Source organism: Benincasa hispida, chromosome 7, assembly GCF_027475165.1.
Source record: "Benincasa hispida cultivar pf3 chromosome 7, pf3_genome.v1.1, whole genome shotgun sequence".
Taxonomy (NCBI): domain Eukaryota; kingdom Viridiplantae; phylum Streptophyta; class Magnoliopsida; order Cucurbitales; family Cucurbitaceae; genus Benincasa; species Benincasa hispida.
This window is the reverse complement of record NC_143484.1, coordinates 51562478-51590232: the sequence shown is the minus strand read 5'-3', so window position 1 is coordinate 51590232 and position 27755 is coordinate 51562478. Positions and strand designations below refer to the sequence as shown.

General features: G+C 35.8%; 1 protein-coding gene across 6 annotated transcripts; it reads left to right on the top strand.

Annotated features, from left to right (window-relative positions):
* Positions 1 to 2342: 2342 nt before the first annotated feature.
* Positions 2343 to 26719, top strand: LOC120081395 (ARM repeat superfamily protein). Of its 6 annotated transcripts, none has more exons than XR_005482805.2 (34): positions 2343 to 2728; positions 3032 to 3093; positions 3262 to 3354; positions 3499 to 3670; positions 4042 to 4157; positions 4861 to 4947; positions 5029 to 5145; positions 5238 to 5301; positions 5396 to 5538; positions 6361 to 6408; positions 6485 to 6553; positions 7648 to 7723; positions 9672 to 9802; positions 10611 to 10670; positions 12773 to 12842; positions 12939 to 13003; positions 13093 to 13154; positions 13235 to 13358; positions 13523 to 13580; positions 13703 to 13815; positions 20574 to 20651; positions 20778 to 20840; positions 20948 to 21043; positions 21126 to 21229; positions 22787 to 22976; positions 23346 to 23460; positions 23940 to 24052; positions 24142 to 24209; positions 25193 to 25255; positions 25328 to 25459; positions 25599 to 25652; positions 25748 to 25828; positions 25927 to 26174; positions 26295 to 26719. XR_005482805.2 is itself a non-coding variant. In XM_039036229.2 (33 exons), the coding sequence occupies exons 1-33, from the start codon at positions 2605 to 2607 to the stop codon at positions 25975 to 25977; spliced, it is 3072 nt and encodes a 1023-aa protein (XP_038892157.1). In that variant the 5' UTR covers positions 2343 to 2604; the 3' UTR covers positions 25978 to 26719. The 6 variants fall into 6 exon arrangements, 1 of the variants encoding a protein (XP_038892157.1); XR_016530468.1 differs by having other exon boundaries at positions 25927 to 26189; XR_005482804.2 differs by having other exon boundaries at positions 24132 to 24209.
* Positions 26720 to 27755: the final 1036 nt, after the last annotated feature.

The following is a 27755-nucleotide window of genomic DNA, read 5'->3' as shown; positions in this document are numbered from 1 at the left end:
ATTTGTAGCAATTGTAACAACTACAAAATAGGTCGTATTCGTAGTGTCACCAAGATAAGATACCTAGTCTTATCCATCTACACAAATTGTTTAGGTTGTCACTTAGACATAATCCACCTGTATGTCTCTACATACGTGTTTAAGTTACAATTGATACCCTTGGATCTTAATTTATTTGTTTTTGTGGGTCAATGCAATTAAATGCCGAATACAACACATATTATTTTATTAGATAAATAAATTATTTGTACAAATACAATTACAAACTACAAGACCACAAGATTTAGGATATCAACCCCAACATACAACTCTATGACCATGATATCATTAATCCTTCTGAGCATAGTTCATGAGATGTGTGCATCTTGGAAACAATGTTTGATGTTGTGGGAGAATCGAACTTTTCGTATTGTGGTTGATGGTTCAAATTTCATGCAAATTGAGTCTAATAGGTCATTGAATTTTCAACTTTGCGTAAAATTAGGTCCATGATTTGGTGACACTTTTTAAAATTAGCAGATATATTATAACTACAAACAAAGCTGAAATTTAAGGTATAATTAGGTATATAATTCATCTTCATATCTATTAAAAGTTGGAAAATATATTAACATTTTTAGGGAAGTATGTGATGCAAAATTGAAAGTTTAAAAAAATATTAGATAATTTGTGAATATCATATACTAGATAGACATGAACTTAAAACATCGTAAACAAAAACTTGTCATCTAGACTCTGTTTGATAACCATTTTTTCTTTTTGGAGATTTTCAAAAGTAGAAAAATTAGAGAAACTATTTACATAGAATAGCAAAGTTTAATCATTTCAGACTTCTATCAGTTCCTATCACTGATTGATACAAATAAACTTCTATCAACCTCTATCAATGATAGACTTCTATCAGTTTCTATCACTGATAGATACTGATAGAAGTCTATTTGTGTTTATTGTTATTTTTTTTTACTATTTCTGTAAATAATTTGATATTTTTTCGATTTGTGAAATTTTTCTTTTTTTTGTTTTTGTTTTTAGTTTTTGAAAGTTTGGTAAAAAGTAGTTATTAAAGCAATAATTTAGAGGCGAAATGAATATTTATAGGCTTAATTTTTAAAAATTAAAAAATATAAAATAAATGATTATCAAACAAACTTTAAAATCATAATTTGTCTGAGATACATTATATATGTTGTCTATGGAGTGACAGAGGAGCTTGGGAAGTTATTCAACGGTAACACCAGTGTTTGTTAATCTTTTTTTTCAAAAATACTTTTCTTCTAATGTTGGTTAATTAACAAATGTACATAGAAAAATCCATTCAATCAAACATAATTCTATCGATTTCTTTGTTTTATCATCTATCTTTTAGAAATATTTTAAAAAATAAAGTCATGTTTTAAAAACTAGAAAAATGTAGATCCGTTTGATACTCATTTCGTTTTTTCGTTTTTGGTTTTTTGAAAATTAAGTCCATTTACTATTTATTTCTTACAACGATTTGCATATTTCTTAAGCACAATAGTTGGAATTCTTAACCAAATTCCAAAAACTAAAACAAATTTTTAAAAACTACTTTTTTTAATTTTAAAAAATTGGCTTGGTTTTTTAAACCATTGGTAGAAAGTAGATAACAAAAGGTGAAACTAGTAGAAGTAGTGTCTATAAGCTTTAATTTTTAAGAATTAAAAATTAAAAAACAAAATGGCTACCAAGTGGGGAATAGTTTAAAAATTACTTTTGTTTTTATAATTTAGTTAAGAAATCGAATATTTAGTTAGGAAAGATGAAAACCATGATAACATGTTATCCTAAGCAAAATTTTAAAAAATAATAAACAAAAATCATAAAACCAAATAGTTATTAAACAAGATTTAAGTCAATGAAATAAATTTAGTAATATTTTTTTTATATAAAAACTAAAATGAGTATAACTCAATTGGCATAAAACTATTAATTCGAAGTAAGAAATTCAATTCCTCCAAAAAGGAAAATCTAACGGATAATAAAAATATCTTTAAAAAAATCAACTAATAATAGAAGACTAAGACCAAATTTAAGATTTATTAAAAGTATAAAAACTACCCTAATACATTTAAAAATTTATAGATTGAAATTGAAAAAATGCTAAAGCATAGGATTAAAAGGTATATATATATGTATATTTGTTTAGGGACCGAATGTAATTTAAACTATTTTTTATAATACAAAAGTTCAACTTAATTTCACAATCGTAAGATTGCATGCGACAAAAAGTAAGAAAAGAAAAAAAAATAATGGAAAATTATTTTGTGAAAAAAAAAAAAACATCATCAATGTTAAGAAAACAAAATTCGCACACAACCGACAGGACATGACAGAAGGGTTTTAAAGCAAAACCCTAATATTGAAAGGGGAACAATTGCAAAATATGTAAAATTCCAATTCCATCTCCATTTTTTGTTGCCCGAACCCGGCTGGGCTGGCAATCAGTCATCCTACGCGCGCTTTTTACAGCCCACACTTCGAAGCAAGCGAGCAAGCGAGTAAAGGCTGCGGCAGTCACATAGCCAACCAAAGTGAACTCCGAAACGGCGGAACAAACTCGAAGGCTTTGCTCGGCGCTCGACGATGGCGAATATCGTTGATCAGGATCAACAATGGCTTATCAATTGCTTGTCCGCCACTCTCGACCCCAACCAAGAGGTTCGCTCATTTGCAGAAGCCTCGCTAAATCAGGCATCTCTTCAACCAGGTTCTTGCTTTTGAGTATAATACTCAACTCACTGTTCCTCCTATTGATTCTCTTTTGCTTTTTTCTCCATTGTCGTGTATCTTCCTATATCGAATCGTTTTCCCATATCATCCGAACAGTAGACGAATCACATTTCCACCTCGTTGGCGTAGGTCTATAATTATGTTAGGCAGGATATGTGTATGATATCATATATACGTCTCTAGAACAGTTTAAGGTTTTTTTGGTTCATTTTTATCTTCACCATCTGATCAACTTATTCTACTACTTGGACTTGGTTGTGATTCTTTGCTCATCTTGAAGGTTTTGGGGTTGCATTATCCAAAGTTACTGCCAACAGGGAGCTTCCTGTAGGATTGCGCCAGATATCCTTTGTTGTCATTGCTATTAAGATTCTTCGTTTTTCTGTGTTATTTGCTTCTGGTTTCCTTCTGTGCTCGAAGTTGCTGTTTTAAACACTGCCCTTTGCTCATCTTTAATGTTTTTGGGTTGCATTATTCCACGATTTTTGAGTTGGACTTTAACGCATGTACCTAGCTGCAGTCCTTCTAAAGCAGTTCATCAAGAAACACTGGCAAGAGGGTGATGAATCATTTGAACATCCTGCGGTTTCTAATGACGAGAAGGTATCTGTTTTACACCGTGGCTGCAATTTATAGTTTTCCCACGTCTTCATTTCTTTTTTGTCTGGCCTCATCCAACGCCACTACTTGGATACATCCTTTCAATAATTAAATTCTACATTTCTAATTCAATGTTTTTCTTTTCAGGCAGTCATTCGCAAGCTTCTATTATTAACATTGGATGATTCACATAGAAAAATTTGTACAGCAATTAGTATGGCTGTGGCTTCAATTGCAATATATGATTGGCCGGAGGAATGGCCCGAGCTATTGCCTTACCTCTTAGATTTGATGAATAATCGAATTAATATGAATGGTGGTATGATGTTATGTTTCTGATACTTAATTTCCACTGTAACCTCGTTTTTCCATTTCTTTTGGATTTATATTGATTTATTTTTTCTATCGATTTGATTGAGCGCTCTGAGCAATTTTTATTTTTTGAGATGACAAATTATAAATAATTCATCATCTTGCTCAACACAAATGGTCCAATAGTCAAAGATTATTCTTTGGATTTATATTAGATCATTTGGCAGACCTCAGATCTGTAGTCTTCATTGGATTTATATTGGGGAATTTGGCTTTGGATTGATATTGAATCATTTGGCAGATCTTTGGATATTTATTGGGTCTTTGTTACATGTAGTCTTCATTGAATAAATTTTTGCGTCATATTAAATTTTGTAGTGCATGGTGGTCTAAGGTGCTTGGCTCTACTCTCTGGGGAATTGGACTGTGAAATGATTCCAAGACTAGTACCTGCTCTGTTCCCACACTTGCTTTCAATTGTTTCATCCCCAGAGGTATAAGTGCATTTTCTGAAAAATGAAAATTGCTTTTTTGTGATTACCTTTCACTACTGAGAAAGTTCAACCGTCTCTTAATAGTTTTTTATTTGAATATGGGTTTATGCCTTTTCATATGCCTTAGTCTTTGTGTTAAGCATGAAATTGTGTTTGGATTGATAGAAATTTTTGACAAATTCTTAATGGCATTAAAATAATGATGCTTTGAAATGTAATTGTACGAACGTTCAGGGGGAAATAAAAGCACTGAACTTTTCCTATAATTGCATGAACATGATTGCTTTTATATTTTGTTTCTTTGAAGATGTTGCGCCATTTGGAACTATGCTTTTTTTATTTGGATTTTCTTCTAATCCTTAGCTACAAGGCATCATATCATTGAAAATGTGAATTTGATTTCTTTAACCCTTTTGATTATTGCGATTTTATATTTTATTTCTTAGAAGATGTCGCGCCATTTGGAACTATGATTTTTTTATTTGGATTTTCTTCTAATCCTTAGCTACAAGGCATCATATCATTGAAAATGTGAATTTGATTTCTTCAACCCTTTTGATTATTGCATACTTCATTACTCCTTGGACATTATTTTTAAAATGTTGAGTACTGCAACTTAAAGTTATCTTTTAATGTGAAATTTATTGAAATAGGGCAATCATTTCATATGATGCTCTTACCCGAATATGGACTTCTTGTGCAGATGTATGACAAGTATTTGCGGACGAAGGCCCTGTCAGTTGTTTACTCTTGTATATCCATGTTAGGGGCGATGAGTGGTGTGTATAAGGTACCTTTTGGAAACTTGACTGGTAGAATTGTTTATCAAGATTGTTTGCGAGTGAGCTCATTTCTTTTTATACCCTACTAGGAAGAAACCAGTGCATTGGTAATACCCATGCTAAAACCATGGATGGAACAGTTCTCTATTATATTAGGTCATCCTGTACAATCTGAAGATCCTGATGACTGGAGCATTAGAATGGAGGTTATTTCTTGCCTTTGTTTGTTATATGTCTGCTCTTGGTCAATTGGTGTACAATTAAGTTGTGATTCTTGCAATTGTTTTTTGATTATTAGGTCTTAAAGTGCATGAACCAGTTCTTTCAGAATTTTCCTAGTTTTGCAGAAAATGATGTTACAAGTACGACAGCGTCCTTTTCTACTTCCAGGTCAAATGACTTTTTCAGTTTTCTTGACAGACCTGTTTTTCTAACATATCCTTTACATGGTTGTAGTTATTTTGCAATCAGTGTGGCAGACGTTTGTGTCATCACTCCAAGTATATGTACGATCATCCATTGAAGGTGTAGAAGATCCATATGAAGGAAGCTATGATTCAGATGGGGCTGACAAAAGTCTCGATTCTTTTGTCATCCAGGTTAATTACTAATGATACTTGTAAATTGAATTTGTGCGAGAAACAGTAGATACTTTCAGCTACAACTACAAGAGTGCTTTTGAAGTTCTGTTTTCCTCCCTCGTTTTTTTTTTCACATTTTTAATTTAATAATGGGGCTTAGTGACTTATATGGTAATTGCTATTGAGGGAGAGTGGTGCTTTTTAAATGAAACACTTTTCACTATAAGTACTTTTGGAGAAGGCTCTCTAAAGCACCTCAAATGCTTTTTAAGGCCATTTAGAGTTTTCATTATTACTTTTGACTTTGTAATCGAATAGCATAGAAAATTTAAAAATTACTTTAAATTGGCTTAAAATGCATTTAACCATTCTGAACGCCATGCCAAACTCACTCGTAAGCTTGAAAACAAATTTTTGGTTGGGGAATCAATTGGTTAAGAGTATTGAATTGTACCATTCTTCTCACTGTCAAGAGATTGTTTTTCATGAGGGGTGGTTTTTCATTTTAAAGTCTAAACTCATCTGTGTGATGCCTATAAAAATGTGCATGTGTGATTACTCTATGAAAAATTTCAAACCTGGTTTGGTTTGCAATCTATACCACAACCCCCCCCCCCCCCCCCCCCCCCCCAAAAAAAAAAAAAAAGGAAATAAATAAAAAGAAATCTCTAGAAAGAATACACAAAAAATGCTCTTGACAGTGAAGAATCCAAAATTCTTTTAGTTCCCCCCCCCTTTTTTCCCCTTCATTCGTCTTCACATGTATGTTTACGTTCTCTTGGTGCAAATCTATTTATCTTATAACCAAAAGGTTTTTTTTCATGTCTCTTGGATTTTCAGTTGTTCGAATTTCTTTTAACAATAGTTGGAAGTTCAAAACTGGTGAAGGTGCGCCAAATTATTTAATGCATCTAATTGCTTTACATGGAAACCTTCTTTGTCTTCACTTGGTCTAGTTTTGCAGGTTGTGAAGAACAATCTAGGGGAGTTGGTATATTACACAATTGCTTTCCTACAAATTACGGAGCAACAGGTTTTCTTCTACTTTTGCATTGTATTTCTCGGGCAGATAGGGACTGAGTTGAAATTAAATATTGGTATAGATCAATAGTACATCAATGTATTTCTAATTTTGAAATATTGTTATTCTTTTACATTTTGTAATGTATTCTATATGTTGAAAAAACTAATTCCAGATGTATATAAAAATTATATTCTGGGTCATACTTGTTAAAAATTTGAAGTGCTTATCCTAAGTTTGTTGCATATAAATTCTCGATCATAATTTTTTTGGGGTTCTCATTGTTTCACTTTTAACTTGCAAAGCTTGCGACCAAAAGGTCTATGGTTCAAATCTCTCTACCCCTCTTGTACTTAAAAAAAAAAAAAAAGGAAAAAAACTTGGAAAGCTGAACTAAAACATTCTATATATGTGCTTTTGTGGTTTGGGCCCTTTTCTTGTTTGGTTGTTTCCATTTCTTTCGTTTTTTTTTCCTTGATGAAAAATTTCAGTCCTCAATATATGCATGATTTATGCTTAGCATTGAATTTTTATTCTGATGTTTGAAGTCGACAAGATCCAAAATGAGGTACCAAGTGTTTTTTCTGGGGTAAAATGGAATCCTAGTATTAAGGTATATGCTCCTTTTCAAATCTGATTATAAAAGAAAACAGATAATATAACAGGTACTTCTTGTACAACCGTGTCCTTGAGTTTTAAGGATGAGAACAACTTCTTCAACACTGTAGGCCCCTTATTAGGAACTCTCTTTTATTTTCAAGTTATGTGTTTTCCTAGATATAAATATTCTATATACATGCATCTTTTAGTATGGCCTTGTAGACATCCAACTCTGCATGAATTCAGCCTGAACCTTTTCTCATAGAAGTTATTTTTTGTGACTCAGTCTAAACAATACGTGAGGATTTTCATGTTGTTATTATTAAGATTATTATTATTTGATCAGTTCAACAAGTTGTGGGTGTTGGAGATATTTAAACCTCTGAACTATTGGCTAATAGTGTATGCCTATATCAGTTGACCTATGCTTAGGTTGGCATTTTTCATGTTGTTCTTGCTCAACACTTTTAATTTAAAGCTATCTTCATCTAATTACTTTTTACTAGATTCATATGTGGTCAATGGATTCCAATCAATTTGTTGCAGACGAGGATGATGGCATCTTTAGCTGTCGTGTTTCAGGTATGCTTATATTTTTCTTATTGTTCTTGATTTATTGTTAAGTGACTTGATTGAATTTTCCAGCACAAAAAATTTGAATTTTTTATAGTGCAAAAGGAAAGGATTTGAATTTCATATAATTTAAGAATGTTCAAATTATAAGTTGGATCTGATCTAATATATTGCAAATGTATCAATCAAAGTGTTGACTTCATCTTGATGAGAATAGCCCTAATGTTGAAAGCCACATTGGATTTCCGTCCCTTCTAAGGATTAAATTTTGAATGGATTAATACCTTTCTTGCCTAAATAAAACAAATATTTAATAAGAATTGGTAGTTGGAACAATTAACATAATGTAAGAGGGTAAGCCTATAAACCAAGTTACCCTCTCAAATATCCCCACGTATTATATGTCCCTTTACAAAATGCCTGTCACGATAGCAATCAACATTGAGAAATATTACCGGAATTTTCTCTGGAAAGGTGGCACTACACAACAGGGGTCGCATTTTGTTAGATGGGACAAACCAACCAAGCCTCAAGCATAGGGTGGCATTGGGTTACAGAATCTGGTGGATAAAAATAGCGCTCTTCTTGCCAAGTGGATTTGGCAATATTACCAAGAGGATGGCATTTTTTGGAGACAGGTCATCGAAAACGCCAAACATAGGGTGACTCCTTATCCATCTTGGCCTAACATTAACCATCCGGGACACATTAAAGGGCCTGGGCATACTATATTTTTGCACATGAACCCCATTAAAGATAGAGTATCTATCAAAGTTGGCAATGGGATTAATACATCTTTTTGGTGTGATAATTGGCTCAAGAATCCATTCCTCTAGGATGCATACCCACGACTTTACTCTCTATCCAAACAAAAAAATTCCTCCATACGTGATCTACTTTACATGAGACACGGGTGGACCTTATGTTTTATGAAGAATCTCGAGGACGATGAGTCTGATGACTGGATTGACCTTATGGATTGCCTTAATGGTTTCTAGATCTCCACATCAAAGGACACATGGGTGTGGCAACTTGACACCAATGGTGCCTTCTCCACAAAATGCCCCTCCACAGACTTAGGATCAAATTTGCTCACTACTGCCCACCCTTTCCATGGTTTGATTTGGGATGACTTTTACCCCAAAAAGGTCAAATTTTTCCTTTAGGAAATTAGCCTTAACGCCATCAATACATGTGACAAAATCCAAAGAAAATTTCCACATAAGGCACTCTCTCCACATTGTTGCATCATTTGCAAATCAGATTATGAGTCATCTAGCTACCTTCTTATCAACTGTCAATACGCCGACAGATTTTGGATGGAGATATTATCCTCTTTTGACTGGCATACCGCTCTCCCCAATGACATAATCAATCTCCTCTTATATGCTCTCGATGGCCATCCATTCATTAAAGAGAAAAGAATCACATGGATGCACTTGGTTCGTGCCTTTTTATGGATTACATGGAAGGAGAGGAACAACCGCATATTCAACGACAAGGGAAGCTCTTTTGATAGTTTTTTTTTAAAATCAATGTATATCATGCTATGACTGGGTGCAAATGCACATCTTTCTACATATCATACAATCTATCTTCACTATTAACCAATTGGAGGAATCTTTTGTAGCTCCGTTTGGTTTGGCTTCAGCCTTTTTTGTAAATCTAATACATCAATGAAATTTATTTCTTGACCAAAAAAAAAAAAAATGGAAAAGAAGAGGGCAAAGTGAAACTAATCTAGTGTGGCCTATACTTCAGTTTGGACTTTCTTGTGGGTTACTCTGACTTAAATTTTTGGGAGATCTCTCACTTTTTGTACTTGCTTTGTAGGATCAAATGTCCAACCCTAAATTAGAAAATTCAATTATTTAGTAGGATTATGTTTCCTATTTGTATTTTTTTTTCTTTCATAAGTTCTCATATATTCTAAAAACAACATATGCATTTCTTCCAGGTGCACTGTTACTCGAAGAAATTGTTGGTAATTGTGGTCTAGATGGAATCAATGCCATCATCGATGCTGCCAAAAATCGCTTCAGTGAGTCACAAAGAGAAAAAGCTTCTGGTTCTTCAGTTTGGTGGAGAGTGAGTAATTTTTTTAAAAGTAATTTATATGTGTGTGTATAAATACATGCCACTGATATCGTCCACATGCAAGCGAAGTGTTGAAAGGTTTTATGAAAATACGATTTGGTTTTCATCATTTTCCCTATCAGCGATGTTAGGTATCCCTGTAATGAATTTTTGGTCTCAATAAGTTTCAGAGCTAGAAAAGTGATTTGTTGCTGAATTTGGTTTATTCCTTATTTTTCATGACTCTAATTGGATTTGGGTTTCTTTCTAAATTGTTGAGTTTTGGTTTGTTCCTTCTGTAATTGGTTCTTTTTTGTCTCTCTTAAGAGCGCCGGTTACTATACATACTCCTAAAGGGAGAATTTTGATGGTAGCTTATATGTTATATGCAACCTTGTTTGTAACTCATAACTTTAATGAAAAGCTGTGATTCATTTACACCAAAAAAAATCAGATTTAGATATTTTGCCAGTTATCAGCATGGCCTTTGTTTAAGTGAACTCTACTTCATACCAGTCTGCACTTTTTTCTTCTGAATGCTAAATTTACCAGTAGTAGGAATATGACATTTTCATGCATCTTAACGACTTCGACTCAGCAATGCTTTTGTTACTCTTTAGAATCTCCTTTATGTATTGTGCTCCAAATGCCTGTTCAAGTGTTTGGCATTTTCCAACAATGAACATACGTTTTTGTCCTTTTTATACAGGCATATTCATTTTCTCTATCCATTATGCTTTCTCATGGAATGAATAATCTTGCTCCTTATAATAAAAGAGTATTTATTGTTTCCTTATACTTTTGCTTGATTTATGGACAGATGAGGGAGGCTATTCTATTTGCTTTAGCATCTTTGGCAGAACAGTTAATTGAAGTAGAGGTTAGAACAATCATAAACGATTTTATTGTGCAGTTCCTGCGTTAGTCATTTTATATAAATACTTTTTAAATTTTATTTTAATTCATGAAATATATATGTGTGTGTATATATATTTGATAAGGAACACTCATATATATTTCATCAAAAGGTGGAAGAACAACTAAGGGCAAGGGGTTGAGAAGACCCCTCCCCAAGGAACTAATGAAGGAGAGCCTTCCAATTGTTAGATATCATCAAAAGACTATAATTACAAAAAAGATTGGTATAGTTAGTACACCGCCAAGAGGCCGTATGTTGAACAAGAGCCCAAAAGGAACCAAAAGAAGCATACTTATCTTAAAAAATGCGACTATTTCTTTCATTCCATAAACACATCAAGAGAGACCGTGTTGCATATCTCCAAAGAAATTTCCCTTTTCCACCAAAGGCGTGGCTATCCAAGCCTTCAAGCAACCAATTCTCAATTTTGTAGGGGAGGCAACCCACCAAACCAAAAGTACTGATCAAAAGGGACCAGCCCTTAGTTTCAAACTCACAATGAAGGAAAAGATGGTCCAAGCTCTCCTCACTTTTCAAACAAAGGCAGAAGATGGAGGGGGACAAGTAGATTTTTGAGCTTTTTCTGGAGTTTGTCATGAGTATTTAGGCTTCTATAAACGAGAGACCGAAGGAAGAATTTAACTTTTTTGGAAATTTTAAGCTTCCAAATGAGCTTCACCAAAGGTAAGGTGAAGGAGGGGGACCTCTTAACAATGTTGAGAAAAGTGGCTTTGCTTGTGATATTCCCAGAGGCATCAATCTTCCACCTAATAGAATCATGACAATCCTGAAGAGCCCAAGAATTAAGAGTTTGAAGAATAGCGATCATTTCGCCAACCTCCCTATAAAAAAAATGTCTTCTAAGGTCCAAATCCCAAGCTTGTCTAGTGTCACACCAGCAGTCTGCAATCACAGCATCTTTTTCTAAAGAAATAGAGAAGATGTCAGGAAACTTTTGAGCAAGAGGCTGGGGATCACACCACTTTTCCAACCAAAATCTTATCATTTTACCATCACCCACCACAAACTCAGCAAAGTTAAAAAAACTGCTCTTTATGATTTAAAATGTCAGCCCATAATCGACCACCTATCTAGGAATTAATTTCCTACGAGTTTCTTGGACACCCAAATGTTATAGGGTCAGGCGGGTTGTCCCGTGATATTCATATAAAATGTCTGGCCTATAATCTTGAATTTCTGCCCTTCTTAGGCGGTTTTGAAGTCCAACCAAACTCCACGATGCCATAAATAGCGCCTATTATACGTCTCCAAAGAGCGTTTTTCTCGTGACAAAACCTCCACAACCATTTCATGAGGAGGGCAGTATTCTTTTGGCAGAGGGAGCCAATCCCAAGGCCCCCGTAGATGGTAGGAAGAGAGACCCAATTCCATTTTTACAAGATGGGAAGCTGATTTGGAAGATCCACCACCCCAAACAAAGTCTAATAATCTTCTCCAAATGGTTGATGGTGCTGACAGGGGCTTGCAAATGGGAAAAGAAATAGCACAGGAGGTTATTGAGGACGGACTGAGCCAAGGTCAACCTGCCTCCTTTAGAGAGGGATATACCCCTCCATTTGTCCACCTTCAATTTGAACTTCTCCTCAATAGAGTTCCAAACTTCCTTAGCGTTATGTCTTCCACCAATGGGAAAACCCAAGTACATAAACGGGAAAGTCTCTGTTTTGCACCCAAAAGTAACAGCAAGAAGATTCATATCCTCACTATCCACATTAATGCCAATGAGAGCGGTTTTAGAAGTATTAAGAGATACCCCAAACCCAGGAGAAAAAGATTGACAACAGTCCACCAAGCCACTAATTCATGAAAATATTTTGTTCTTGGAGTTTTGTATTCTGTGTGGAACTGTGATAGGATTTGACTAGTAAGCGTCCAATTGAATTCACATTACGAGGGGGGATGATACGTGGTTTTTGCGATTAGTTTTAGTTTGCATGTAGGATATCGTAGGTACAAAAAGGGTGGGATGGGAATTTACTTGGTTGTTGTGTCAATTGACTTATCTAAATACTTGTTAAATTTTAAACATTATAATTTTACAGCCTTCTGGAGTGACAAGAGTTGGTCTGGAAAGTTTTCTCGAGGAAGTAATGACTGAAGACATGTCTATAGGTAATTTTGCTTGCCTACATCATTTTCAATTGCTAAATTTTTGCAAACAAGTTATTGCATCAACTTTTTATTTTTGTTTTTTTTTTTTTTTTGTAGGTCCTCATGAATGTCCCCTCCTTTATGCTCGTATATTCACGTCAGTTGCCAAGTTCTCCTCTATGGTACCATATGCAGCTTTCTTACGTTTGAATCATATTCGTTTTTGCTCCTCCTCCCCACTTGCCTCACAATAGCATTTCTATATTGGCAGATTAGGCGTGACCTAATTCATCAGTTCCTTCATGAAGCTGTGAAGGCTCTTGGCACGGATGTGTAAGTGTGTCTAGATTTGTTGTATTTTTTAACTGGTCAATTGTGAAATAATCTCTATTGTATCAATATCCTTTTGGCAGGCCACCTCCTGTGAAAGTTGGTGCCTGCAGGGCACTTTCTGAGCTCCTACCTGAAGAAAACAAAGAAGTCATTGGGTCTGAAATGATGTTTTTGTTTTCATCACTTGGAAATCTTCTCAATGGGGTACTTGGTTATGGAAATCAAGGAGACTAATTTTTTTTTTTTTTTTTTTTAAATACAGTATATCAATTAATGGATTTTCAGAAAATCAGTAATTTTTTCCATCAATGTAATAGATTAATTTTCTCAAAAAATATCCATTGAATGTTATCATTTTGCTTTGGTAGGCATCAGAGGAAACTTTGCACCTGGTACTTGACACCCTGCAAGCTGCAGTTAAGGCTGGTAAGTTTAATTGAAAGAGCTTAAAGCCTGGCTAAGCTGATTCATGAATTTTATCAACATTTATGGAATTTTTGTATCTTGTCGATTATCTGTTTTTGGGTTTTCATCAATTATTCCTGTAGGTGGTGAATTGTCCGCTTCAATAGAGCCCATTCTTTCTCCTGTGATTCTTAAAATGTGGGAATCACATGTCTCTGATCCTTTTATCAGCATTGATTTAATTGAGGTTCTTGAGGTAATGGCAAAATATTTTTTTTATCGATGTTGTTGCTTCTGGTTTAAATGGAGTTTTGATCTTGTGTCAGTTTCTTCTTTTTCGATTTCAAGTGCAATCATTTAGAAAGAAATTATAGAAACGAGTGTCCAGTACTGAATATGAAGGTTTTATATATATATATATATATATATATATATATATATAATTTTTTATTTTTAATTTTTTAAAGTGGAAACAATTTTATTTTTTTTAAAAGGAAACAAGTCTCTTTATTCATTAAGAAAATGAAGTGAGACTAATGCTCAAATTACAAGGAAATCAAAAGGATCAGCAGGTGCACCCGGGCATCTCAACTAGGTCGACACCCCCTTAGCACCCATCATCACATCCGAACGCTAGAAAATCCTCTAAATTAAAGCAATACAAAGGGATACAATTCTAAAAGCGAGAAAGAAAAAACGGGCTGGAAAATTAAGGGAGATAAAGAAAAAACACAGCCTTGAGAACTAAAATTTCTATGAAGCTTGAACTTCAGAATGCCAAAGAAAGAAATGAATGCCAATTTAGACTAATTTCCTGACTAGAGTATGTTGCAAAGGAGCTTGAGAGGGAGCACCAAAGAGAGGCTTTCAACTTGGCTGCTTCATATCTTGAGAACCATGGAGTTTCCTTGTCTTGGAAGACTCTTTGATTCTTCTCAAACCACAATTCAGCTAACACAGCCTTTACGACATTGACCCATAGAATTTGATGAGTTTTCTTGAGAACCGGACCTATCAACAGCTGTTGTACATTTAGTCTAAAATCTGCTCCGAAGGCCCAACTTAAGTTAAAGACATTGAAGAGCGAAAACTAGCAGCTTTGTGCATAAAGGCAGTCGAAAAAAAGGTGCTGGAGGTCTTCCCAATCCTTTTTACACAAAGCACATCTATTGGGAGAGATGTAGTGGGAGACAAGCTTCTTTTGCAGCACGCTTGAGCAGTTTAGGGCTCCAAAAACCATTATCCAAAGGACTATATTTATTCTCCTCAAACTTTTGAATTTCCAAAGAGCTCGACTTAGGAGGGGATCAATTCAAGGGGCTTTGCAAAGATACTTGGTTAAGGATTTAACCGAGAAAAATCCATTGGATTCCAAAGACCAAACCTTTAAGTCAGGGCGATCTTGCACCTTTAGGTGAGAGATGAGACTTAACAAATCTTGAAATTCAGTAATCTCTTCATCTTTCAAAAGTCTTCTAAAAGAAATGCTCCAAGAGTTGGTGCTGTGATCCCAATGCTCCGACACATAACCGTTTGGTTGAGTGGACAATCTGAATAAGCTAGAGAATCTGGACATTATGGGGGGATTGCCTAGCCAAGCATCTAACCAGAAAGCAATTTTAAGTCCATTGCCTAATACAAAAACCGACAGATTTTCCACTTTCAACCAAGCCTTTGACATGCTGACCCAGGGGGCTTCTAAGCCTACTCCCTGCCTTACCGGATGTGTGACTCCCAAATCTGTTACTGCCATGAATACTTGTGACCACTCTGTACCAAAGGGAGGAGCCTTCATGCTGGAATCTCCAGCCCCATTTTGCTAAAAGAGCCAGATTTTTCTCTTTCAAGTCTCCCAAACCAAGGCCTCCTTCTTCTTGAGATTTAGTCTCATGTTCCCATTTGGCTAAATGATTTAGTTTCCCCCCTTTGTGGCCTTCTCAAAAGAAATTCCTCAAAATTTTTTCTAGGATGGATAACACTTTTTTTGGTATCAAGAAGGAAGACATATAGTAAGTGGGGAGGTTTGAAAGAACTAACTTACAAAGAGTTGCTCTTCCTCCTCTTGAAATGTTGTATCTTCTCCATTTGTCAAGAGTGCCATGAAGTTTATCAATAACTGGCTGTCAGAAAACTGTCTTTTTTGGATAACCCCCCAATCGAAGACCGAGATAGACTAGGGGAAGTTGTTCAGCTTTACAATTGAACTTGGCTGCCATCTTATTCAGCATGTCTAAGTCTATTTACACCACATAGAGATGATTTCTCCCAATTAATTTTCTGACCAGAGCACCATTCAAAAAGATCAAGGGTGGCCCGAAGAGAATCTAGCATGGCATCATCATATTTGCAAAAGATAAGAGTATCATCAGCAAATTGCAGAATTGAAACATGGACTTTGTCCTTTCCTATCAAGAAGCCTTCAAAACTTCCTTTCTCATGTAACCGGTTGATTAAGGCATTTAACACTTCTTCCACAAGGATGAAAAGGAAAGGAGAAAGGGGGTCTCCTTGCCTAATTCTTCTAGTTGCAACTACCCTCCCACGAGGCCTTCCATTGATGAAAATGGAGAACTTTGGATTGGTGATGCAACCCATTATCTAGGAGATCCATTTTGAGTTGAAATTCTTACCATATAGTACCTTTTCTAGGAAGGACCAGTCCACTCTATCAAAGGCTTTCTCCAAATCAAGCTTTAGAATCCAACTTTTCTTCTCTTTCGAACTATAATCCTCAACTGCTTCATTTGCTATTAGGATGGGGTCTAGGATCTGTCTTCCCTCAATAAAGGTACTTTGAGTAGGGGCTACTATGCTTGGCATATTCTTTTTTGTCTTTCAGCTAAAACTTTTGCAATTATTTTATACAAGAGGGTTGTGAGGCTGATTGGTCTGAAATCTTTGACTTTCACAGCATCGGACTTTTTTGGAATTAGGCAAATAAAGTTCTCTTTAATACAAGAATTGAGTTTACTATTGCTATAGAAATCATCAAACAATTTTGTAAGGTTATCTTTCAGATGAGACCAAAATTGGATGAAGAATTCTGGTGTGAAGCCATCCGATCCTGGTGCCTTGTTTCTTCCCAACCCTTTCACTGCCAGCTTGATTTCTAGTGCAGAAAATCTTACCACAAGCTGCTCATTTTGGCTTCTTGAGACTCTAGACCAGTCAAGGTTAAAGGGAATGGCCCGAGGACCATCACTTTTTGAGTACAATGAGGAGTAGAAGCCCAAAATGAGGTCTTCAATGTCTCGGGTGGATCTGGTTGGAAGATCTTGGTCATTGAGCAATTCTGCAATAAGATTTTTCCTTTTTCTAGCCGAAAGGAATCTATGGAAGAAAGAGGTATTCTCGTCTCTTTCTTTTAACCACTTTAACTTACATTTTTGAATGAGACTTCTTTCTTCTTGTTGATATAAGGCCAGTAGGTCTGCTTTCAAGGAAAAGGATGCCTTTTCAACCTTGTTTTGTGAAAAAACCTCATCTGTCAGTGAACCTTTTCTTTGAATTTCATTTAGTAAGCTTTCCTCCTTTGACTTCATCTCTTTCCCATATCCATGAAACCATTTCTTAAGAGCTGATTTAGTTTTTCTCAAGTTTATGGAGAGAGCAAAGCCTGCCCAATGATGCTTTTCCCCCTTCCTTAGAGTTTTTTCAATCAATTTGCAGCACTCCTTATTGCTCAACCAACTGTTACAAAAACGAAACGGTGAGGGCCCCCACTCAAATGCTCCTGCTTCTAAGGTAAGAGGAAAGTGATCTGACATGGTTCTAGCTTGTCTTGCAACCCTTGAATTATCAAAAACATCTTCCCAAGTGCTTGTAACAAGAAAACGGTCTAGGAGAGATTTGGAAACAACATCTCCTTCTCTAGACCATGTGAATTGACCATTTGAGAGTGGAATTTCCAGCAGATTGTTTAACCTGATGAACTTGTTGAAGTTATTCATATCCCTCGTTGCTCTTCCTATTGGGTATCTCTCATGTCTTCTTCGAATGCTGTTGAAATCCCCACCAATACACCAGGGATCATCAAATTTCTCAGTCAGGGAGGATAATTCAGCCCACAGTCTTCCCCTTTCTCGGTAATCACAAGGGCCATAGACATTTGTAATCCAGCAAAGCTTTTTGTTTATTGTTTGACACTTGATTGAAAGAGAGAATTCATCTTTAGAGATGCTGGAAACTAGAATTTTGCTTTCATCCCACATTGTGAGTAATCCACCCGATTTTCCTTTAGCTTCAACCAAGGCCCACCCTACCTCTTTTGAGCTCCAAAGGCATTTGATAAAGGAGCCCTAAAAACTGTCTTTTTTTGTTTCTTGAACAAGGCTGATAATCGGATTGACTTTTTTCAGAAATCTTTGCAGAAGCAGTCTTTTTGAAGAATCCTCTAAGCCTCTGTGTTCCAAGTAACTATCTTCAGTCAGGACCACTGAGGATTCTTAAATTCTTCCCCCTTTGATCAGGCCAAGACGAAGTCACACTCTATTATGATGGAGTGTAAGGACTGTGGAACATCTGACATTTTTAGAGGGGGGATGAGGAGGTTGTTTTCACTAACCTGTGTAGGATCGTCTGGAAGAAGGAAAAGCTGACTCAGGGAGTAATCAAGGTCCACTTGGCAATCTTCTAGGTCCTTGTTGTCCTCAACATCTTTAAGGTCCGGCTCCTCATTGCTCACACTAGCCAACAAATCATCTTTCGAGTCTTGTGAGATTGGAGAAGGAGATATAAACTTGTTACAGCTGGGATCTTGACCTTCTGGGGAGGATTTCTCACTTCGGATGCAGTGTAAAAAAGGTAGGAGCATAGAACTCTCCCTACCTAGGCCTGAGGTTTGAGGATTTGCTTTGAGGTTAGCACAACTTACTTCAAGAAGATCCGGGTTGGAGATGGTTGACCATGGATTTTGAAAGGTCATGTGTTTTCTGATAAAATGTCTGGGAAAAGGCCGAAGCCCATACGACTTTCTTTTTGCTGTAGTGAAGGACTTGAATGACTTGTTCCTTTTTAAATTTTGGAGCCGTTTGTGGGAGATTGGATTAGTAACCGAGGCCTCCCCCTTCTTCGTGAGATTAACTTGGACACCAAACTTCCTGGTCTTGATCAGACTCTCTCTCTTCCTGGTCTCTTTTCCATCAACAAAAACTCCTGGACTTTTGGAGAATTTAATTTTGCAGTTGGAGGGGAGGAAATTTAAATTTGGACTTAATGGTTCACATGAAATGCCCTCATCTCTCATAACTTCATTCAGGCGAATTAAATCAATGGGATTTGTAAAGTCGGACACAAATAATTCACCTCTGACCTTGTTTGGAGGGTTGGATGAAAAAATATCACCAAAATTCAAATAGATGGAGCCCTTTCTTTCATCTGAGACTTCTATTGTTGCTGGGACAAAACCGCAAAGATTCTCCTTGACTTTGATTTTGGTTTCTAAGACATTGATCAAATTTAGTGTATCCATTGCTATGCTCTTTAAACCACCAAAGTATTTCCCGATTGGAGGTTTGCTTGCACTAGTAGACAAGGGGTAAGTTCTTAATTGAAATCCAGCCACCATATCCTTTGGCGTACAATGGCCTGCCATGGATGGATTTGTTCCATCTTTCGAACTTCAGGTGGAAGGAGCCAAACTTCTGCCATTTGCCTGGGTTTTCAATCAGCTCATCCAAAGAGTCTCGTTCCATTGCCACCAGAGCATTTTCTGCAAATAAAGGATTGATAATAACATTAGATTGGAAGTGGACTTTGAGTATTTTACTAATATCGAGCCAATTGTCAAACTCAGAGGCGTGAGACCATAAGTTGTTAAAGTCAGGTTGGAGCACATCGGAATGCTTGATAACCCATTGGTGATGCCTACTCTGTTTTCTGACCAACGAAACAAGGGATCTCGGGTTCCTTGAGGATCTTTGTGGCTGTTTGAAAGGGGGGTTATCTGAATGAGAGATGTTCAAGGGTGACCTGCCAACTTTTGAAGGGGGGAGGGTGGTCTCAGAAGGAAGAATATAGGACGAGGAATCCTTGAGGCAGCCGCTGACCATATTGTTGAACTCTTGCCAGCCAGAAGTACCATCACCAAAAGGGATGTGGATGTTTTTCCTTCCACCCGTTGAGGGCCAGACCGCACATTCCACAAACCAACCTCTGTTGTCTCGGAATTTTGATAGGCGGATGATACTCTTATCTACTCTTTCCTTAAAAGGAAAAATTCAAATGATGGACCATACAACAATCTCTTCAGGCTACCATCTAACCATTGCACGATTGACGTTGAGAAAAGAACTTTTTGCCCTTTTTCCATATCTTCTATGAAAAAACCGTTGCTCACTCTCCACATACATAAGAAATGAACACCAATTTTGCAACTCTTCACCTCCATGAGTTCTGAGGCTGACCGTTATCTGAATGGCACTGAAGAAATGTGGGTGAGGGGAGGCAAATCCGACTGGTTGGAAGTTTCAGCTGGGGAGGAAGGTCAGAATCGGTGAGAAGGAGGATGCGAGGGGGGAAAGAAGAAACAATTTTATTGATGGATGAAATAAAGGAGTAAAAACTCTGAACTCTTAGGGCTAATGGTGCATTACAAAAGAGCTCTCCAATTGGAGACTGTTGAATGAAAAGTTGGTGAGGTTTACACCAAAAGAAAGTTATATTATGAAAGATTAGTTTCAGCTTAATTATAATTCGAAGCAGATTAAAAGCAAATCAAAAGTGTTTCTATCTTTCTACATTTTAAGATCCTGTTAGATATAACATATATATACACACACATATACATACATAATATTTTGTTTGGGGGGGGGGGGGGGTAAGGCATACTGGGTCATCCTATATCTTATGGTCAGGTATTCAGGGCATACTGCAACTTGTAGAGAATTATGAAATTTTTTGAACTTCAATTTTCCATGGTTGTGTTTTATGTAAATATACCCACATTTTAAACCATGTTTCAACTTTCTACATGTTTGCTGACTACTTTCTTACCCTGCCATAAATTTCCTACAGGCAATAAAAAATTCTCCTGGTTGTATCCGCCCGTTAGCTTCACGAATTTTGCCATATTTAGTGCCTATACTAAACAAAGTATGGTTCTCCACTGTTTTCTGAGAACATTTTTTTAAAGAAAAGGAGAACTCCCTTGTAGGGAATTGGATTTTGGTTGACTGTTAATGCTTACTGGTGGTTTTCTTATTGCCTCTTGACTATCAGCCCCAACATCAGCCAGATGGGTTAGTCCCTGGATCATTAGATCTGTTGACAATGCTTTTGAAGGCAAGATAAACTTCTTGCTTTTTGTTCGTTCTTTCCACTTTCCAGCCTTACGTATTTGTAAGACTCAAACCAATTTCTCTAACTATAGTTTGTAATGGCATACCCAGAATGCTCCAATAGATGTTGTGAAAGCAGCGTATGATGCTTGTTTTGATGGTGTTGTCAGGATAATCCTTCAAACTGATGATCATAGTGAATTGCAGGTTTTCTACTTACAACTCTTTTTCTATTAAGATTTTGCCCTATTTACATCACAAATAAATTATTATCATTACTGGTTATCAGAATGCTACGGAATCTCTAGCAGCTTTTGTAGCAGGGGGGAAGCAAGAAATTCTTACTTGGGGTTCTGGATTTACTATGAAAAATTTGCTTGCTGCAGCTTCGAGGTGATCAACTAGTTTTCATTTTGCTTCTTTTTCAAATATGTCATACTAGTACATTCGTGAGGATTATTCAAGGAGTTAGGGTGTGGATCGTTTTCTTATAAGAAACAATTTCATTGATGTATGAAATTACAAAAGGTAAGAGGGAAGAAGCCCCAGGCCATGGAGTTACAAAAGACAATCTCCAATTGGTAAGAAGTGAAACAAAACTATAAGAATGGAATAAGTTAGACAATTTATACCAAGAGATAGCAATGAAGATGATGTGGTCTAAAAAAATGGTCGAAATGTTGAGCTTTTTCGTTGAAGATCCGGCTATTTCGTTCATTCCACACCGACCAGAGGAGGGCTCTGATGAGCTGCAACCAGAGGAGGCTCTTTCTACCTTTGAAAGGATGGCACTAGTCCTGATCCCTAATAGTAGGGTGAGAGTCATGAGATAAGAAACAGTGATATATGCAAGTTCTCCTAGTTCCGATCCATAGTACGGTTGAAAAAAGAATACAATGTCGCTCCTTAAGGGTGATCTTAAGATCCCAAGTACTAGAAACAACATGAAACACAAAGATAAAAATGCATTTCAATATCAAGAGAAATGGTAATATTGAATATCCTTTGAGGTCCCGTTGTATTGATTTCATATGTTAACCTTGTTTGTGCAATGTCCTCAACTCCCACAATAACAATAGTACATGACCCATGGCCAAAATTGATGCTCTGATGCCAATCGTTAGCTACTCAAACACAAGAAAACACAAAGATAACACAAAGATTGAAATATATTGCAATATCAAGAGAAATTACAATATTTAATAGTCTTTCGAGAGGGTTATCTATTTTTCAAGTCCCACGATGGACAATCCACCAAATAATCCCCCTCCGGAAACTCCCAACTCCCTCGGTTTATAACTAAGCCACCTCTAACTCGTTACGATATGTTCCTACTACTACCATATTAATATTACCAATATATCCCTACTAGTACTACTCTCACAGGTGATACACTATTTCATTTCCCTTTTTTTTGCTCCTATATTGAAGTACCTATGGAATGTCTTATTTCTGTATTTTTTATTTATTTATTTTTTCTTTACTAGTAGAATCTTTTCGTGCAATCGCTTGCCAGCAAATAAAATAATATATAATCTGTCTGTGGAAAAACTTTGTGATTTCAACAAAACTGAAAGGAACGAAAGGAAATTTGTATGGCCTCATTGTTCTGTTTTATTTTATTTCATTTCATTTATATTTGAAGATAAATGTAAACTTGTCATTGATGAGGAATTACGTACAAAAGACTCCCTCTTTTAAGTCATCTGGCTTTATCTCAAGTAATTGGATCTTACCTCACGTTCTTAATGTAAACCTTGTGCATTATTGTCATAAAATAGTTCTATTAACACCTCTTAAACCATACGTCCATCTTCCATCTTCAAGAGAAGGTAGAAATTGAATATGTTTAGCCTCGTTGGCCCCATTTTAAGTTGTTTTTCATTGAAAGTATGCTTGCTGGAACTATAAGGATAAACTTCTGATGGATGCATCCAAGTCCAATTGCAGGCTTTTAGACCCTAAGATGGAAAGTTCTGGATCATTCTTCGTTGGAAGTCTTATCCTGCAATTGATATTGCATCTTCCATCACAAATGGCCCAACATCTTCCTGACCTGGTTGCTGCACTAGTTAGGCGAATGCAATCTGTTCAAATATCTGGAGTGCGAAGCTCGTTGATTCTTATTTTTGCTCGACTGGTAATTTTTCCTTGAGATTCAAAGAAAGTTTAGTCAGTTTTCTTTTCCCTTTATACTTTTCTGATAATTAGTTGGTCGATATGTGATGTTCTCACATTTTCTAAATATTATCAATAGCCTTAAACGAACTTTATGATTTTAATCATCTTTGGGAATTTTAATGTTTTGAAGCAAGTTTTTATTCCTGTTAAAATTTACCCGGCATTCAATCTAAGAGCATTCTAATAAATTGAAAAATATTGCAACTGTAAACAGCCAGTGGTATGAATGCATCATTTTATTTCAAAGTTCTCTTTTTGGTTTTATATTGATGTAGCTTATATGTTTTGCTGATCAGTTAATCACATATTTTTCAATTTAAAAATTCAGGTTCACATGAGTGCCCCTAATATTCAACAGCTTATCGATTTGCTAGTTTCAATACCTGCTGAAGGCAATGATAATTCATTTGTTTATTTGATGTCGGAATGGACAAAGTTGCAAGGTTTGCCTTTCTGCTTCTGCTCTTAAAATAGTAGGAAATTTGTCTGAAATTGCAAGTTTCTGTCCATTCATTTATGACGAGCCTGTTATTCTTGTATTATCCTAACTTTTTATTTTCTGCATATCGAAGCTGACATGTCCATTTAATATTGCTTGCCATTCTTCAACTTTCCGTAGTTTTTGGTACCTAACTTCTTGTCTGCATGGTCTTAATCAACCATATTGCATAAAATCTGTCACCTGAGTTGTACAAAATGAGATTTGATCCACTAATGCGTAATACTTCTAGCTGAATCAAATGTCAGATATATAGATACTTTTTTGTTTAGAAATCATTTATCTAATTTATTTTTTATTCTTTTCTAGATGATTGCGTAAAATATTATCCCACCTAGTACATGTGTATTACTTAAAATATATCAGAATTTGGATACCTACGGAACAGATAATTTGTTTCTTATCCACGCCAAATGGTTGCAGTTGAGATTCAGGGTGCTTATCAAATAAAAGTTACTACTACTGCATTGGCCCTGTTGCTGTCAACACAAAGCCCTCACTTAGCACAAATTAGTGTTCAAGGACAAATTACTAAGGTTTGGTTGTGCATTTGTTGTTAGGCTGTTGAATCGTTATTTTGACTTAAATAAATAATTTACTCTCTTCCACATGAAGCTTTCTGCAGGGATAATTACTCGATCAAAAGGAAAATTAGCTCCGGATCAGTGGACAGTAATTCCACTTCCAGCGAAGGTAATTGGATACCTGAAATCATATTAAATTCTGATATTGATTATTGGGTGGTTGTTGCATGTCAGAAGTGGTGATACTGGTATGATGCTTGCGAACATATTTTCTGGTTTACTATTAATCTAGAACTGATTTCTCTTGATAAAAACAACGAAGGCTTCATTAACATGAAAGAGCACAAGAGGTCATACGAGTATACATTGTGACAGGTCATGGTTCCCCAAAATACTTGGATCCCAAAATTTGGCTTCACATGGTCCCTAATAAAATACCCCTTGTCACTGTGGGGATTCAAATTTGTGCATGGCCACTGCTCCTGGCATAGATGGTCGGGATATCAATCTGTGTGAGAACATTTTTCTAGTGATTTGAAGTCATCTCAAGTTTACCACTCCCAACCACTTAAAGAAATAGGGAGGGGCAGCCCCACTTCCATTTGACTATACTCTCTAATACAACATCTATTAGGTAGGTTCCCATCTCAAAATCAATTACCAATGAATGAAGCGATCCGTGTATCTTATAGATTGTGAGGTCTCTTGATTTTTCAATAGGGGATCCTTAACATATCCCTCAAGATTCACCACTTTTTTTTGGACCGAGTACCCGTCTAGCAATGTGAGATCTTCAACACTAGCAATCATGACAAATTAATCAAGGAAAAGTTATAGTTTGGGATGTTGGAAGCAATTGATTTAGGGTCGATCTGCCCTCCTTTTGAAAATTGGGGTGGGGGGTGGGGAATGGATTAGATGAACCTGAACAGAATGCCTTCCTCAACTTCCTTCCCCTCATCGTATAGCAGCGTTATAACAGGTTGGGCACACTCCCGTTAGAAGATTTTTAGATATTGCCAGATTCCAAACATTTTGATCTGTGTTTCCTCCTTTCGTCAAATATTATTTGGATGGAAGTATGTTATCCTTTCAGGCTCAGCAAAAATTAAGAGCTTATTTTATATTTTCCTTCAATTTTGATGATTGCAGATATTATCATTGTTGGCTGATGCACTAATTGAACTCCAAGAACAAGTTTCGGTTGATGATCAGGTACAAATCTTAGCATTCTTCCTCTGTTCAAATTATCACGGTGAACTTTGACAATTGGAAATTCATTTGCAGGATAGCGAATGGGAGGATGCTGAGGCAGATGACATTTCAAATGATGAAAACCTGCTTCATTCGGTCAATGCTACATCTGTAGGTAGACATACCCATGAATATCTTCAGGTGATGGCAAAAGTATACGATGGGGTATGTTCAAAACATAATGAGTTTCATCTTTTCAGAATTTTTTTATTGTGTACTTCTAGTTTGGTTTGGTTACTATTATTATCATTTCAATTGATTTTAATATTATGAGTTTATTTATCATGCTCTTATATATGTTCAGGAAGGTGATGAGTATGAAGATGACCTACTTACTGTTTCTGATCCTCTTAATCAGGTATCAAATCCATAGTCTATATGTCAACGTAATGTAGTAAAAGATTATGATTATCTTTTCTGCAGCTTCAGTTCTTTTTCCTCAAACTTCTGCAGATTAATTTGGCAAAATATCTGGTGGACTTCTTTATGAACTTGTATCAGAATGACAGACAGAACTTTGATAATCTCTTCAAGGTTTTCTTTAGATAAGTCAAGCAGTTTGGAGCTTTTTACAGTAGTTGTTCTGCTTTGGATTTTTAATTGAACACAATATTTTGCCCTTGCTACTGCAGAGTCTGTCCCAATCTCAACAGAATGCTATTCGGGTGGTACTAAGTCGCTGAGTATATTACCACCACTGCTGAATTTTTCGGGTGGTTAATTGCTATCCAATGCTAACTGCGAGAATCAGTTTTTCATTTCCTCTTGATGGTACACCCCCCCTCCGGGGGTTCTTTTATTGTTTATGGTCGTGGTTGCAGAGGGAGGAGAGGGGGAGGACTTCCGTGTGAATGACAGACTCATCAGTTTGGTTATTTTTGTAAGTCTCCTTCATGTAAGTTAAGCAGTCAAAAGCATCCACTGAAAAGAACTAGTTTTACTGCTTTCGTTTGTTTTACTGACGTTATTGAAAAGTTATTTTTTTACCCCACTATTGTAGCGTCTGTTCCAACCTTGTAAAAAGGCTGTTGTGGTAGTCACCGTGGAGGAGTTTGTGATCATTCAGGTGTGTCGTTGGCTTCTAATTGGTGCTCAAATTCCAGCTGTCGGTTTTTCAGTTTCCCTCCTTGCTGGTATCCCCTCGCCCCAATTCCTAAGGGGCAAAATAGCAAAAAAAAAAAGAAAAAAAAAATCATCGAGTGTTGTGTATTAGGTTTTTTCTGGAGTATTTGATCATTATTTTTTAGATGTTTTATTGATGTTACTTGTTTTAGTTTCATAGGTTTGCCTTGAAAGTTATTTGTATTATTATTAGTGCATAGTTAGCTCATGCTTTCTAGATGAAGATATACGTAACTACTACAAACTCGCTATATGTAAAAAAGAGGGGGAAAAAAAAAAAAAGGTTCCGCTGCTGATTGAATATTTGAGGATATTTGTGTTCATTATGACTTGGTTATTGACAAGGGTTGCTCGAACTCAGTTGGATTTCTTACTAGCAAGTGAATGAGATAAACAGGGGATAGTCTTTGAGTCAAATCTAAGGAAATCGATCCAAGCTGGAGATAAGGTAGTTGCATGGGCTTTATCTTGTATTAGGCACAAACAAGAACATTAAGCATGAAAGCTAGAAGCTTTGACGCTTCTAGGAAGCTTGTATAAGGGAGTACGATTGAAGCGGATTAAGCCTTAAGGATCAGCCAATTATGAAGACTTCTTCAGCAATATTTACTCTTAGAATCTAGATTAAATTAAAAGTATAATTCTAAATTTTTGGGTTTGTTTATTTGGTCATAAAGTGTAATTTTTAAACTTTTAGATTTGTGTCTATTTCATCTTAGAAAGTATAAAAATAGGTCTTTATTTCTTCAATTTTGTGTTGAAGAGGTCCATACAATTTCAATGTGTCTAGTAGATTCTTTAACCATATTTGATGTTTTTTAAAATTCGAATGGTCTCGACTCAATATTGAAAGTTTAAGGTTCTATGTAATAGAATTTAGTTTTATATTTAATTGATTAATTAATTTTTAAAAAATTTGAAATATGCAAAATCGAAGGTTTGAGGATCTATCATACATTTTAAAAGTTTAGACCTATCAAACATTTTTTAAAGTTAAAATACCTTTTAAAACAAACTTGTAATTTAATTTAGAATCTAAATTGGTAATCAATATATATTAAAACTTAGTGGATAAAGTCATTGCTTGATAGTCTCTTGTTTCTATCTCATCATCTAAAATAGATTTTTTAGACTAACATTAACAAGAGAAATTACAACATAACCTTGATGGGAGAATCTTACCTGAAAAAACTCTTTCCAAAATGAAGAAAGACTATGAGAGGATGGCAAAGTCGCAAAAATATAAGTAGCTTTGTTCGTCGGTCAAGGACATGACAAAATGTCTAGGCATTAACATACTTGCCTATAAAAATAATATCTTTTACAAAAACTATAATGT

Bases quoted from the DNA above. Each gene is read 5' to 3' on its own strand.
- LOC120081395 (XM_039036229.2), top strand. From the start codon at position 2,605: ATGGCGAATATCGTTGATCAGGATCAACAATGGCTTATCAATTGCTTG. The intron at 3,671-4,041 runs GTATGATGTTAT...TAAATTTTGTAG, and splicing joins TCGAATTAATATGAATGGTG to TGCATGGTGGTCTAAGGTGC. The intron at 20,652-20,777 runs GTATGGTTCTCC...CTTGACTATCAG, and splicing joins TAGTGCCTATACTAAACAAA to CCCCAACATCAGCCAGATGG.